This window comes from Ruditapes philippinarum, unplaced genomic scaffold (assembly GCF_026571515.1).
Source record: "Ruditapes philippinarum isolate M1 unplaced genomic scaffold, ASM2657151v2 ctg1334_1_1_1_1, whole genome shotgun sequence".
Classification (NCBI taxonomy): Eukaryota; Metazoa; Mollusca; class Bivalvia; order Venerida; family Veneridae; genus Ruditapes; species Ruditapes philippinarum.
In genome coordinates, this window is record NW_026855305.1 from 369,051 (window position 1) to 385,859 (window position 16,809).

General features: G+C 32.2%; 1 protein-coding gene across 1 annotated transcript in view; it reads left to right on the forward strand.

Annotated features, from left to right (window-relative positions):
• Positions 1-14,856, forward strand: part of LOC132742851 (U2 snRNP-associated SURP motif-containing protein-like) — a 42,136-nt gene extending 27,280 nt beyond the window's left edge. Inside the window, exons 15-25 of the mRNA XM_060731343.1 lie at positions 3,036-3,115; positions 4,477-4,564; positions 5,331-5,435; positions 7,002-7,103; positions 9,300-9,471; positions 10,116-10,182; positions 11,217-11,346; positions 11,943-12,085; positions 13,054-13,067; positions 13,683-13,773; positions 14,207-14,856. Of these exons, the coding sequence (XP_060587326.1) occupies positions 3,036-3,115; positions 4,477-4,564; positions 5,331-5,435; positions 7,002-7,103; positions 9,300-9,471; positions 10,116-10,182; positions 11,217-11,346; positions 11,943-12,085; positions 13,054-13,067; positions 13,683-13,773; positions 14,207-14,321 (1,107 nt within the window). The 3' untranslated portion in view covers positions 14,322-14,856. The remainder of the gene's footprint in view (positions 1-3,035; positions 3,116-4,476; positions 4,565-5,330; positions 5,436-7,001; positions 7,104-9,299; positions 9,472-10,115; positions 10,183-11,216; positions 11,347-11,942; positions 12,086-13,053; positions 13,068-13,682; positions 13,774-14,206) is intronic.
• Positions 14,857-16,809: the final 1,953 nt, after the last annotated feature.

Sequence of the window (16,809 nt, forward strand, 5' to 3'; positions counted from 1 at the left end):
TTGAAAATTCTGGTTGCTATGGCAACAAATAGACTGAAAATATGGCAAATTTTACACATAACCTGGATCCCGCGATAACGCAAAAATTACTGAAATTTTTTTTATGAAACTTGATATATGGATAGATGGCAGTATGGAGATTATGCACGTCTTTTTCTTTTTTTTCCTATGCTGAAAATTCTGGTTGCTATGGCAACAAATAGACTGAAAATATGGCAGATTTTACACATAACCTGGATCCAGTGATAACGCAAAAAGTATTGAAAATATTTTTATGAAACTTGACATATGGGTAGATGGCAGTATGGAAATTATGCACATCCTTTTCTTATCTTCCTGTGTTGAAAATTCCGGTTGCTATGGCAACAAATAGACTGAATTTCAAGATTTCTGATTCTAGTTTTTAAGTTTTTTCACTATAAGTTCTTTATATCTTAAGGTATTTTCTTCAAACTTTAAAAATAAGTTGCTAGTCATCAACCACATCATATGTGCTAAAGTTTACAACTCTAGCACAAAATTTATCAGAATTACCTCCCTTGAACTTAAAATTTTCATGAAAAAAAACATCGTTTTTTTTAATAACTTCTTTTTTTCTGAACATATCTACTTCAAACTTCATATAAATGTTTCTTATAATCACTCAACATTTGTGAGTGTTCAATACTCTAGCAAGACTATTTCCAGAATTATGCCCCTTTTGACCTTAGACTTTTTTTTTGAGAAATTGGTAATTTTTACTCCAACTTCTTCAATCATGATAGAATTTTCTTCAAACTCCCACATCATTATAATATGACAAGGTTTATAAATCTAGCATCCATATGTCCAGAATTATCTCCTCCTTAAACTTTTAATTTTTAGCTCGACTATTCGATAAGAATAAGTAGAGCTATTGCAGTCACCCGAGCGTCGGCGTCCGCGTCGGCGTAACCACTTATGTTAAAGTTTTTGTAATAGTTCAAATATTTTCAAAGTCCATAGACATATGACTTTGAAACTTTGCACACTTGTTCACCATCATGACCCCAACCTGTAGACAGGAGGAGGTAACTCTATCAAGCATTTTGACAGAATTATGCCCCTTTTTCGACTTAGAATTTACGTTAAAGTTTTTGTAATAGTTCAAATATTTTCAAAGTCCTTTGACATATGGCTTTGAAACTTTGCACACTTGTTCAACATCATGACCCTAACCTGTTAACAGGAGGAGGTAACTCTATCAAGCATTTTGACAGAATTATGCCCCTTTTTCGACTTAGAATTTACGTTAAAGTTTTTGTAATAGTTCAAATATTTTCAAAGTCCATTGACATATGGCTTTGAAACTTTACACACTTGTTCACCATCATGACCCCAACCTGGAAACAGGAGGAGGTAACTCTATCAAGCATTTTGACAGAATTATGCCCCTTTTTCGACTTAGAATTTACGTTAAAGTTTTTGTAATAGTTCAAATATTTTCAAAGTCCATTGACATATGGCTTTGAAACTTTGCACACTTGTTCACCATCATGACCCCAACCTGTAAACAGGAGGAGGTAACTCTATCAAGCATTTTGACAGAATTATGCCCCTTTTTCGACTTAGAATTTACGTTAAAGTTTTTGTAATAGTTCAAATATTTTCAAAGTCCATTGACATATGGCTTTGAAACTTTACACACTTGTTCACCATCATTACCCCAACCTGTAAACAGGAGGAGGTAACTCTATCAAGCATTTTTTTTACTATCAAGCACTAAGAATAGTCGAGCGTTGCTGTCCTTCCGACAGCTCTTGTTCCTATTTGTTCTTTTAACTTTCATTTACTTCAATTTCCAAATAAATATTCAATATTCATACCTTCATTACTAATTGTTCTTTGTTACACTCACATCATGTATGACATCGTTATCTCCTTTTTTTTAAAAATTTTGCTTTTAAAATTTTATATTTTGATAACAGGGATGTTTAAAAAATAACTTTAGACTGTCCTTCAGTCCGTCTGTCTGTCTGTTCACTGTGATCACTTTTAAAGAACTTTTTCAACAAATTTACTTAAAATAGAAACATAAGTGAATGGCCAATGGCCCTTCAGAATGTTGCTTGGGCTCTTACCGGTAGGGGACTTATGGATTGCTTGCAATACTATGATAATTGCTTGTAATTTTTATTTTTAAAGTTTGTCCGGACTACTTCTCTTATACCACTAATGCAATTTCAATGAAACTTTACAGGATTGATCTGTAGCTCAAGTCCTTGCGCATATTGCACAGGTTTTCCGGTTGAATGATTTTTGGCCGAGTTATGGCCCTTTGATAAAAAGGTGTTTTTTTCTGTGTGTTGCCAGATACACAAAAGCTTGTCCGGACTACTCCTCATAAACTACTGGTGCAATTTTATCCAAACTTTACAGGAATGATCAGTACCAAGTCTAGTTGTGCACTGTCCGTCTGTCACAAAACTTGTCCCAACATGAAATTGGCCATCATGAGGCGACACATGTGATCACTGATCGCTCTTGTTGAGTTCAAAGGAGTAATCTTAATGGAAAGGCTAGTTTTGTTTGAAATTGCGGAGGGAGGGGGGGTGTCGGTTGTGGGAGTTTTATTACAAGTAGGTAATGTTTTAATCAGAGCAATTCTGCTATTGATAAGAGTTGGATTGTTTGTAATGAGGATGTGATGTTTGATATAGTAAGTGATGAAAATATTTAATTTAGAGTTAGAAATATTTATTATTTATTTAAAAGTAGAGATGGCTGCTTTTATTGATTTCAGTACTAGGTCTTTCTCCCTATTGTGTGCCAAGTTACTCAGAAGATTTATTAGGACTTGTATAGCTATTAGCCTAGCCAAGCCATCCATCCATACGTCCATTTCTGTAATACCCATCACAAGACAAGAAAAAAAAAATAGCTAAATTAATTGTAATGAAACTATATGCAATTTACTCCTCGTTTCATATTTTAATGCAATGCCTACAATTGTCTGGTACATTTAATGAAAATTAAAAACATGTTGATTTTAATCTTGTATTATTTTATTATTTCAGATTGCACGATTATTTTTGGTTTCTGATATTCTGTTTAACAGTAGTGCCAAAGTTCCTAATGCCTCATTTTTCAGAAAGCAGTAAGTATTAAAAGATATTGTTTATATATTGCTCAATATAGTGATGTAACCTTTAACCTGTTAGAAATTGTAACCAATTGTCTTTCTTTGTTAATATTTTTATGTAAAAGAAATCTATAAAAAATGCAGTTTTTATTGAAAAGAAAGTAATTTGGGAAACCTTAAAAATATCAGTGGGTAAATGGGATCACTGTATCATTTATTGTGAGTCTATATCATTCAAAGTGTACGGTCTTTTGCATGCACAAGCACCTGTTGTTTCCTTATTACTGTATAATGATTTATTACAAGCTTAATTTATTCAACTCGTTTAATTTCTTACAAGTACAGGAATTAGACCTGTTAACCCAGTGGATATCCATTCTTGTGTAAAGCGTTGGAAGAAGTTTTATTCCCTGAATATTTTATTTATTTTTAGCTCGACTTTTCTATGAAAAGGGGAGCTATCCTACTCGCCCCGGCGTCGGCGTCGGCGTTGGCGTCACACCTTGGTTAAGTTTTTCGTACCACCCCACTTTATTTCAGAAGTATTACAAGTATGGCTTTGAAACTTACCATACTTGTTCACCATCATAACCTCCATCTACAGACAAGAGTACATAACTCTGTCAAGGTTTTTGACAGAATTATGGCCCTTTTTTGACTTAGAAAGTGTATTGAGCTTGGTTAAGTTTTTTGTACCACCTCACTTTATTTCAAAACCATTGGAGGTATTGCTTTGAAACTGACCATACTTGTTTACCATCACGACCTTCATCAACAGACAAGAGGACATAACTCTGTCAAGGTTTTTGACAGAATTATGCCCCTTTTTGACTTAGAAAATACATTGAATATGGGTAAAATCCACTTATTGCCTTAACCCTTTGAGATATTGCTTTGAAACTTTTAATGCTATTTCACATCATTACCCCCATCTGTACGCAAGAGAAGGTAACTCTGTCAAGGATTTGTTTTAAAAATTAAGGCCTTTTATCGACTTAGAATCTTGGTTAAGTTTTTAGTACCAGTCCACTTTTTGACTGAACTGTTTGAGATATTAATTTGAAAGTTGGAATACTTGTTTACAATCATGATTCCCAAACATGTCCAGGAGAAGGTAATTCTGTCAAAGATTTTATTTGAATTATGGCCCTTAACTGTCAATGTTTTGTATTATAGGCAAGCACTAAAAAACTTAAAAAATCTAAAAAAATTCATTCCTATCCACTTGTTCACTTTACCATAAATTATGTCATATAAACATTGCTGTAATATTCAAGGGTATTGCCTTTTACTGCAAAAACTTTTTTTATTGGCAAGCAATAAAAAAGTCGAGCGCGCTGTCTTACGGACAGCTCTTGTTCATTCCTTTTTAACAGATTTCAAAGAAAACTGCCGGAAATTTTTCAAGATGTACATGAAACATATGAAAATATTGATGGTCGGTTAAAAGCAGAACAGTTTAAGGTCAGTATTGTAATTAAATTTGTTATTTGTATCATTGAACCCCATATATATATATATATATATATATGTAAATAATCTAGTAGACTTATAAATGGTTAAGATAAAAAATGTAAAATTGCCATTTTCTTTCTTATTAATGTTTAACAAAGCATATTATTGACTTATTTTCATAACAGAAAAAAAAGTGAAAACACACTTTTTACTGATGAACTGTATTTATTTGCGTCATTTTTTTGAAAAATCCATTATGGTGATAATGGTAGGTGAAATTTTTCCATGATAATTGATCCAGGACATTGAGTCTAATGGTTATTTGGCTCTAGCACTGATTTAGAAATCATGTATGATAAGTAATTGTTCAGTTATGGAGATATTGATAATTACTGGTTAGTTATCCTGAAAATGGTCAGATAGATCAACTGCAGTGATATGTCCAAAACATGTGTCAAAATAGCATTAAAACCAACCAAACAAAAAGGTTATTTCTCTTGTTGCTTTAGGTCAGAAAGGTGGGCAATATGAAAGGAAATTTAATTAAGTTAATTTTATTGTTGTTTCATTATTGATATGTCCCCACTAATTAGGCGGGCTATATATTCACCTTTGTCTGGCTACCACACTGCCCAAAACAGTGGGATGTTGGGGGCATCTGGACATATGAACACACTTCTAGTTTGTTCTATTGTAATAAATGAATATATCTTCATCGGCAGGAAATGTTTGACCTTTGTGAATACATTGTATATCATTACAATTTTTATTACAGCAAAAGGTGATGCTATGTTTTAGAGCTTGGGAGGACTGGGCAATATATCCAAATGAATACCTGATCAACTTACAAAATATATTCCTTGGTCTTGTTCCAAAAGAGGTAAGAAATTTGTGATTTCCTTATAGTTTATAATTAATTCTAATTGGTTCTTGAATGAATGCATGTGTATTTGGTGATGGGTATGTGAATTTGTAATTGAAAATTAGTTAGATAAGAAAGAAGCTGTGAAATTTAAAAGAATACAATTATGTTGCTGGAAAGCTTCTACTATGTTGTTTTTGTTTGTTGTTTGTTTATTTATTTATTATTAACTTTGGGAGTTTTTTTTAGGGGGGTGGGGGGGTGAGAGAGGGAGTTAAATATTTCTCAGTATCCAAAAGCTTTAAAAATACAACTGTTAAACTTGAGTAGAATGTGAGACTGTTTCTTGTAAGAAAAATGTTTTTTGCTTTTTCAAGTATAAATCAATTTTTTGAGATTTGGTGATAATGTCCAATTATTTCTGTGATAATTTTAAGCATGTGATAAATAAATATGACAGAAAGGCCTGTTACTTAGATAAAGACTTTGTAGTCCACCTGCTGAGCTCAAAAGTGAGAGCATCAAATTATTAATTTAGGGGAAGATTGTTAATATTTGACTTTTCTTAAGTCTTTGTACATTCTTCTAGAGTTTGATTTTCTTGAAATATTCTGGCTCAAATGGAGGCATGCAGCTTTAACAGCAAGACTTTGTTATTAATATTAAACCTGCTTTATTAAATGTACAAAAACTGTCCTATAACAATTTTGGGATAGCATGGTGATATTTTAAAGTGGTGATAATATTTTATTGCATATATACAGTAGATATAGATCAACTTTTACATTAAGATATGTATCTACACAATATATGAAAGTGTTGGGCCAAAAGTTTTTGCAACATTATCCTGGGTCCTCCCCAATCTGATTATAATCAGATATAAATGATGCTACAACTACTAGTCTGAATACTGTCCATTCAGGTAGATTAAGGTTTTAACAGCATGAGTTGCTTTGTTAAATATTCAGAATTATCCTTCTGTGTTTCTAATAAGATAAGGTGCTTCATATTTGCATATTAAGGGTTGACCTTAAGACTATTGTAAGATTTTCTTTATTTCGTAAAAGTTACTGTAGTTTATATCCTAAAATTAAAATATAGTGTTTCTGTCAGTAAAATGTAATATTAAATCTTTAGTTGGTAAGCCTATGCAAAATTAAGAAGTTTGCTTCAGAATGACCATTAGGACCTCTTCAACCTTGACCATTAGGTTTAAAAAAAAAAAAAAAAAAAAAAAAAAAAAAAAAAGCAACCAAGATTATAAAAAGGAAGGATCATATAATGGACTGTTACAGGAAATTTTGCCAAGTATAAATTCAATGTAAAAATGTATAAAATCTACAGTATATAGAGATTTTAAAGGCCAATTATTTTAACTTTCCCCAATTTTCCCTTTGTAATGCAATTTTCCCCTATTCCATAAGCCCTGCAACCATTTTTCCATGATTAAAAAAAAAACAACAAAAAACCAACACCGGTTTATTGCTTATATTGTAAAACTAAGGCGAAAAATATATATAAAACATATATAGAGATAAGTGTAAAAGTTTGAATGTATACAAATGTAAGGCTTTGTTTTTACAGTCTGTAGACGTAAAAGAAACCAGTGCGATACCATCTAGATCGAAACGTTCAAAAACAAGTGCTCCTAATCAAATGAATGATTTGTATAGGTCGTACCTTGACGTAAGTTGTTTCATTCAAGGCAAGACCTATATTGTGTAACCCTATTGATATGTTTAGGTTGCACCTAGCTGTAACTTTTTTCATTCAAGGCAAGAAGACATATTTGTAACCCTAACTTTGCTGAATTTATATAATGAACTTTTCCTGTTTTAAAGTTGGAATAGTTCATTGGTAGTTTCAAGGGATTTCAGTATCAGATATCAAATAGATAGAATTGTAGAGTCACTCTGGTCATACTGTTTTGGATGTGCAGGCTGGCTAAGGTGCCAGTTCATGCCTGAAATAACGAAGGGGCATCTGAGATCATCATTAACCGAATAGTCGCCATATGACATGTACTGTGTTGGTGCTATGTAAAACCCAACCAAAAATAAAAGAAATAAGAAGTTCTATATATGCAGATAGCATTCTATGTGGGTTAAAGCATATAAATTTTATTGCTTTTCTGGAAATTCCTGACATGTGAGACTAGGTGTGCTGGTGCGGACTGAAGGAGCACTGGTAATGGGTCATGTTAAAGGAGCAGTTCTTTTATTAAAACTAGATGTAAAAATAAACATGCTTTAATGTTAATTTAGATATCAATATTTATAAAAAAAAATGTTGATATAAAGAGACAAATTAAACAGGGAAGAAAATGCTTATGTTAATGAAGAATGCGTCTTTCTCCCAACTTATTGCAGTAAACAAGTATCAAAATACTGTGTATTTAACAATTTGATTCTTTGTAGTATTAAAGAAATCATGCATGTTAAAATATTCATTATAAAGTTACATAAATATGCTAAGTACTTTGGAGATCTTTTATAATTCTTCAATAAAAAAAATGGCAGTTAGTATATTTTCATAACATCAATTCACTGTCTAAGATTGAATCATAACTTATACATTAATCAAATTTAATCATTTAATCAGTAAATGTTTATAGTATTATATTGTTATAATATGTCTGCTAATGTGTGAGTATAAATCAAGTATATTTGACAAATAAAACATTAAAAAGTTTATATTGATTTAACCCATCCCCTTCTGAAAACGTGCTACTGAGCTGAAAATATTATGACTAATACTTTGGGGCATCTGTTATAATAAGCAAGGGATAGAATAACTGATCATGATGTGACTAGATAGGAAGCAGTGGTCACGTTTACGGCACTGTATTCAAGATCTAGAGGTAGAGAGTTCAAATCCTATGACAAACAAAGCTCGTATTCTTTAGCCCTAAATCTGCTTCAAGTAGTGGATTTACCCTGCTTTGAATTGGGAAGTCCATTCCAAGTATAAGAAATTTCAGTATCAGAGTATGAAAATTGGGGTAATCAACAGTAATACTGTTTAGAGCCTGGAATTTCGGGCTGACCAGGCTCTATACTGGCAGAATAGTTTTATGAATTTTGGTTTCCTGTCCGATTATTCCTATTATATTTGGAGCAGGCCAGGAATCAGTACCAGCCAGTTACATGCACTATTATTTATCAAAGCATGCTGGAAAACAGTTTTTCTGGTTTAATTTTGAAAATGTGTAAAATAATAATAATCTGTGTTTAAATGAATTCAAATAAATCATCTCTATTGACTTTGATTTTCTAGTATAGGTAAAAGTTTATTGTATGTTTTTTAAAAATTTAAATTTTGGGCCCAAAAGAGAAGCTGCGCGCCCAAAAATTTTTTTTTTAAAATTAACAAGTTCCAAACTTATAAATTTTAACTAGCTTAGTGTTTGAAATTATTTTTACAAACAGTCGATTTACTAGAGTGATTAACAGTTTGCCGATTTACCAAAGTAAATGATTGTGTTAGGATTCATTTGAAATACTGCAATGCTATTGGACAAAAAAATAATTTCAAACACTAATGCTAATTAAATCTTGTTTTGTAAGAATTTGGTAAATTTTGAATTTGTAGATTAATTAAAACTTAATTCTATTTTGTTAGTAAGTTGTATGTTATTATGTAAGTAGGTGTAACAACACATCCATTATGATGCATGGTATTTAATATTCACGGCCATAGTAACAAAATTCAGTAAAATTAGTTCAGCATGGAAATTAATACTTTTACAGTCACTATGATCACTGTTTGCTACCAGTTACATATTAACTTTTCAAAATATAAAGTTAAATTAAAATACTAAAATAAAAAAAAAGATTTACCTGTAACAGATGTTTATATTTTAATTATTTTATTTCATTATAGCTTGTGGGCGTGTCTTCACCTAAGGTTGAAGTGAAACACGATCTGGACGGAATCCCTCTAGCTGACCCGGACGTCGACGGGCTGCCGTTTGAAGAACCTGCCATAATAAAGAGAGCGAGAGATGATGATTTTGACGGTGCCCCTATACAAGATGATTTAGATGGTGCACCTTGTGAGTATATATGTATTATAACTGTTAAACATGTTGCTGTTCATCAGAAACATGCAGTGTGTTATTGCCTAGTTGAACTTTGATTTGATAAGTTAGTGATCTTAGTTGGTGATTTAAGTGGAGTCTGTGATTGGATGAGTTTTGAAGGGAAAGAGAAATCTTATCGTTTATATTTTATATCTGAGTTTGTTGAAATGAGGAGACCTATATTATTGAAGAGGTTTTTTCAATTTATAAAAAGAGTGGGGCAGGCTTTTTATACTGTACTTTAGGCAGATTTTTATTTTATTCTAATATTTTTGTCAATATCAACTGTTTGTAAATCAACATAACAATGGTTAATCCTTTGAAATATATAGTCAATTCAGCTCAACTTGACAATGAAAAAAATGAACATAATGTCACTTTAATAAAAAAAAAAGTTTATTTGTTGAAATTGCCCAAAAAACTTAGTATTAAATGTATGAACTGAATAATCTGATAAGTGAGAACTTTGTTTTTTGATTGCAATGTTCACATTGACATTTTGATTTTCCAATGGATATAATTTACCAGGTTATTAGTAATTATTTATTATATCTGTGGTTTGTTCTTACAGAGGGGAACCATGTTCAGATTTTAGAATGGTAATGCCCTTCTTTCAGCCCTAGCAAAAACCCAGCAAAAAACCGGGAAAGCCAAATCCTCGCCACAAAGTTTACAAAAATCTAAGTGGGAAAACAGTAATAGCAGAAACGGGAATATTAGAGGCTTTCAAGAATAAAAACCATGAAAACTTCAGTTAATAATTTTTAAACCAAATCTGAAAATAAAACATGATAATAATGCTAGCTGGCAACCATATATAACCCAATTGTAACCAGTGCAAGATCTGTTCACTGATCATGGGCTGCACTTCTCCACTAAATTCAGGTCAGTAAATAAATTGAAAATTTTCCTTTTAAATTAGGCTGAAATGGTTTATGTTCAGAAAAGAAAGGGGATGGGGGCAAGTTTCTAAAAAAATATTTTATGGTCTTAGGGCCTAAATTCCCCAAGGGGAGGGGAACGAATATGTTGAAACACGGGGGTGAAAATCTTCTTTCATTTTTTAGCATACAACATCAAAATGGGAATTTTACTTGGTTTTAAGAGGAAAAAATAAACCAAATTTTGAAAATTCCTTTAAAAGGGCAGTAATTAAAAATATTAAAATATTTTGTGGGGAATTTTTTTGGGGGAACTAAGTTAAAATATTTGTGAGGGTCTCTTCCATTTAAAAATATTAAAAAAGGGAGTTGCCAACTGAAGGTTTTAAAAATTTTTGTATGTCTTAAAGAAAAAATTTAAAATAACATAAAAGGGCCCCAAAGGCCAAATTTAAAAATTAAAAAAATTTTAAAGGGGGGTTTAGTGGCCCAAGGTTTTTGTGTCAGTGTTAAAAGTGATTGGGTTTTAAATTTATAGACCCACATTTAGCTACAGGTTCAAACACTTGTCACAATGTGCAGCCTGACCAGGACTTGAACCCAGGACCCTTGGAATACCGTTTTGCAGCTCTATTGACTGAACTACTTTGCTTCTTGCACAATTTCTTCCCTAGTTAGTAACATGACACACTGTAAGGAAAAGAAGCTTAATCTGGATATAAAAGGGTTGATGGTTCTACTGAAGTGCTGTCTTTTATGTAAAATAATACATGGTAGGGCACTAGAAATGTGACTGTTGTTGTTGTTTTTACAGACCAATAGATGATGATAACCTAGACGGTCAGGAGATGTCAGACTGATGATTTATCAAGATGATAGATCGCCGCAGGACTCGTACGGTACACCTAGACAACATCATCAGGTGGAGATGACTGAAGAGAGACGGAGAAAGTTACGCGAAATAGAGGTATGTAAACTTTGGAGTTGATAGGACAGAAGACAGAAATTTTATCCTTTTTTCATTTTTAGATGTTTTGAGAATAGGCTTCTACATTCTACTTTGTCACATGAATGATGGCATAGGAGTGCATTTAAGTGTCGTAGAGTGCCTTTAAATAAGAACAAGAATACACTAGTGTGATAACTTTGCATTATTATGTCATTTATGTTCTGTATAAACGTGTGTTTATTGTTCCCAGAAATTTTAAATCATTAAAGATTTGGCTTTTTGTGCACTATAATATGTTTTATTTTGTGTGGTTAAGTAACTTTACATCAAGTGGAATTGGGGGCATCCGTGGTTAGGATGTTCACTTCAGTTCACTTGCCCCTCACTGCTGTGGGTTTGAATTTCAACAGGGACTTAAGATTCTTTTATGTGAGGAAGCTAGCCAAAGGGCACTTGAGGTCTTCCTCCACCAGTAAAGCTGGAAAAGTTGCCATATGACCTATACTGTAAAACCAAACAAAAAATGAAAAGAAAAAGGTGGAAGTGCATAGAATATAGTGTTTTAGTTATGATGGATATATTGTGTTGATATACGTATGATAAATTTGCTGCAGGTTAAAGTCATGAAATATCAAGATGAACTTGAGGCAGGGAAAAGAAGTCGTAAACCTGGAATGTCAATGTCTCAACAAATAGAACATCATAGGAAAAAATTACTAGCTAAGGTAGGTAACTCTTTGATTATAAATTTGACAAGGTAAGGAAGATAACTCGGTGATTATTAAAAAAAATATTTGCTTATGTATGTAACTCTGTTGTGACAAAAATTACTTAGTTACTTTGTTTTACCATTTATTTAGCATCATTTACATATATGTAGATATATGTTGATATTGCTTTTGTAGAATTATTTGGGGTGTTGTAATCAAAAAACAATGCAATTTTAATTTTTTTATCCCCAACCTTGCCTTTCTTACAAAATCCCTAAAAATGGGAAAATTTTCTTTCCCCCGCAAATTTCCCAAATTTTTTTAGTGCCCGAATCAGTATTTTAAACGACTTTGTCTTAAAAAGACCAAATTTAAATTCCCCCCCGATCATTTTTCTCTCTATTTCTTTAATGTATTAAAGGCCACTTTTGGCTCAAACGCGAAAAACCCGGGGGACCGCTAATTTTCACCCTTAAAAAGACATCAATCTTTTCAAATTAAACGACCACTTTTTTCCTTTCAAGTAAAATTTTGTTTTTTGGAAAAACGCCACCTCGTTATGTCACAAGTGGGGCAAAACAATCAAAAGACAACAATTTAAAAGTGTTTAAAAACTCTATTTTCCCAACCGTTTTTGCGTACGCAAATGAAGTTAAGTATACGCGTGACGTGTATTATCCAATAATATCGGGATAAACAATGCAACGCTCCGTCCCATACTGAGATGGTGTATACGCTTCGCTTGTTGACATTTAGACTGCATTGAATTGACCTTGAACTTGATCAGCCATTAAATTAATCGTAACAAATACATTGTAGTTTGTTTATTTCAAATGAAAAAATGCACACAACAGAAAACATTATTCACTAAAAGGGTTTTCGTGTTGGAGACAAGGAAAAACAACGGAGAAGTTAAAAAATTCTGGGAAAAAATGTCAAACATGTACGTAATGGATCAAAACTGTTTTGTCAATAAATATTTCAGAACGTTATTTTTACATTTGCATCCGTTTAGGCCATTATCGGAGCGTATTCAACATTTATTATATAAAAATTGGGGAAATTTTAAAAAACCCAAACCCCCTCGGGAAAAAAAAAAAGATTTTCATTTATAAATTTTATTTTATATTTTATTTTCTGACTTTTCTTAAGGGACCGTTTCAAATTTAAACACCGTTTTTTTTTGTTTTCCCTTGCCCGGGCGCTTTAATTCCAAAGTTTTTACTGATTTTTGATGTGGGCATCACTTGCGTTATAAAACATAGCGTTTTAAAAATGCCCCTAAATGTTAAAAAAATATCATTGGCGTGGGCAATTTTAATAAAAAAAGAAAAAATTTAAAATTTAAAAAAATGGCTCTTTTTTGGTATGTGATAAAAAAGGAAAAAACTATATTTGTGTAGGTTTAAAAACTTAATTTTTTAAAACCCTTTTTTAATTGAGGGTGCCCTGCCCTAACCCTTTTATTTAACTTGTTTAATAAATTCAGTACTGAAGCTACACTTCATTCAATATCCTTTATGTACTAATATATATATTGATATTGCCGTTGTGGGAAAGGAAGTTATGAGGCTATACAGACTGAATGTAATTAATTGATAAATTGGACTATTAAACAGGAGTATAATGAATTCACCTAAACAGAGAAGCTACGTAAACGTCACAGATCAGGATCTCCACGTTACGATGATAAACATCATTATGATGATAGTCCAAAAAGAAAGAGAAATAAAAGGTTTGTTTCCATACAATAATAACAAAATATTGATCAAGTTTTGTTGAATATAGCCTTGTTCTGATATAAAGGACTTGATTTTATAGATAATTTGACTGTTATAAATAACATAAGATCTCATCATCTGTAAGAACAGTGTTAAAATCATAAACCATTTAATTGTCAAATTAGTGTCACTGTTTAGAACTGTTCACTATTTAGGGGAGAAGATGTGTAAGGTCAGATAGTTCAAGGTGGTAGAGCTGCGGAATGGTATTCTGAGGGTCCCGAGTTTCGAGTCCTGGTCAGGCTGCACATTTTCACACCCTGTGACATTAGAAATTAGGAAATAAGACGTTAACTTTTGAGTGCATTATTGTATTGTATTGGTTTCAGTTCAGATTTGCTGTGAGACAATGAATGAATATTAACTATGAAAATTTTATTATTTCAGTCCTAAAAGGTCACGTAGATCAAGATCAAGGTCAAGATCTCAGCATAGAAGGTCAAGGTCACGAAGTTCAGGGAGACAGCGGCGAAAATCAAAGAAAAGCAAACATAGGGACTAATTAAATTGCAATCATTATATAATCACTGTTAACATTAAATAAAACATTTGTAAATAGTTTCTTGTCATCAACTTGAAGGTGGAAATTTTGTAAATTTCTTTGTATGATATATAATGAATTGGACTGTAAGTCAACACTGATTAGATGTGATGTTTTTTGAGATTTTTTTTCATAAATCTAAACAGTACTTGAGTGTTGACCTTGATATTAGATTACTGCAAACTTAAAGATTGAATGAAGCTGAAAAACACTGTCCATTTTTCAGTAAAATCCTAAACAAGTTATGATTAGAGTTGTTCAGAATTTAGAAAAAAAAAACCTCCCTTTATAACAGTAAGTTATTATTACCCTTTAACTTAATACAACTGGTCACAGATTAACAGACATGATGATATTTCTGATAGTGACCATACAATATTTATTATATGATAAAATAAAACAATACTTACTAGATCACATCTTATGGCATTGAATTTCATGTTTATTTCTGTGTATATTCATGAAAATGTGAATTAAAACAGTAAATATACAACTAGTAGTTTGTTATTCCTGTAAAAAAAAATAACATCCTGTAATGAGCTATTCTATTTTGTTTTTTTGCCTATAACAAGACCTTCAAGTATCAAATAACGCATAAAAAGTCTTATTATGGAGTATCCGTGGCCAAGTGATTAGGTCAGTGACTTCAAACTACTTGCTTCTCACTCCTGTATGTTAGATCTGCACAAGCATCTTCCAGTTCTTTCATATGAGGATAGCTTACAGAACTTTGGTGGTTCTATTTGGGTGCCTGTTTGTGACTGAATTAATTCATAAGAGGGCACTTCCTCCACCAGGAAAGCTGGATAGTAGCCTATATATGACCAATACTGTTGCTGTGCCGTTAAATCCCCCCCCCCCAACCACCACCGGAAAATTAAATAAAAAAAAAATTGCTTTTTGGCATTAATTAAATACTGTAATGTGATTATTTCATATTGGAAGAGTTTTTTTTCGTGCATGTTGGTATCTCCAAAACTACTGAACAATATTGGTTGAAACATCACCCACTTGTTCTCTTTGATTATCTAACATGATGGGCACAGGTCTTGTAATTCTGAGTTACCTTTTATATAGAGTTTATGCCTCTTAACATACTGCTGTGCTCTTAAAATAGTGAAACGCACTGTCTTACAGTCTGCTCTTGTTGCTATCTACAAGTCGTGAAACTTGGGTGCGTGCTTCACAATCTAAACTTCTGCAGATCTTCAAAAATACAATTTACTCCATTGTGCACAGATTTAAGTGTTAGCAAAACATGTAATTTAGTACTTGCAATTTATAACACAAAGAAACGTCAACAATTTCAAAAGCTAGACAACGGGGGTTAAAATATCTTCAATGTTGTGGTTTGACCCCAATATCCCCCTGAGGGATCTCCCCTAGGGGCCGTAACGAGGGTTTCCCTTACAGCCATGGCGGGGTTCCCCCAGGACCGCCTCTTACGCCATTGGGGGGGTTTTGAGGGGATATTTGGTCCGAACCGCAAAATGTCAATATTTTTTTTGCATATTTGCCCTATTATTCATATTTAAAAAGGTTTTTCCTCAAATGATATATGTTCATGGGAATAAAATTATTATCCAAAAATATTTTTTAAATAGCGTATGAACTTACAACTTTAAAACAACGGGGGAAAGCCTCATCCCAAACGATATTTCCCTTCTAAAAAGAATCATTTTTAAAATGGGTTATTTTATAAAGGGAAAATGACTTGTTTTCACCACTCGTCTACACCACCGTGCCAGATGAAATTTTCGGCACGAGTAAAGCTCACGAAAATGCAAATCTGCTATGCAAGAATGAACTGTAAAGATTGCATTTGTGACTGGAAAATTGACAAACTGTTACAATGTTTTTGACATTTTGGAAAAATTTGCATTATGGGTCATCTTGGGTAAAAAAACTAGGTCAACATGTCAAATTAAAGAAATGCTTTGTTAATGCTATTGAAACCAAACCCTCGACTATATCTTCATCAAAAGAAAATCTTGATCTTCTTGTTATGTCATTGATTTAGGTTTACAATATATGATGATAAAAGATTGTAATGGTTGTTAACCTGGTGAGGGACACAAGAGCCATCATGGCCCTCTTGTTTTAGCTTTAAAAAATTAATAAAAATTTTTGTCGAACAACCAAGATAAAAAAATAATTCCTTATCAAATTATGGCAAAACTATGAAACTAACACATTTTTAAAATATCTTCTCTTTTTTTATTAAGCCTCTTCAATATATATATTAAATACAGCTTTATAAATAAAATGAACATGAGCAAAAAGGCAAGCACACAATCGTCAAATTTTAGCAAAAACAAATGTACAAATTGTTAGTAGCAATTTCAAAGCATACAATTGTCAGTAAACACATAATTAAACAAGAGCACTGCATGGAAAAGGTAACATGGGTAACATTTTTTTCCATAGACGCACAAGTGTCTGGATGAAA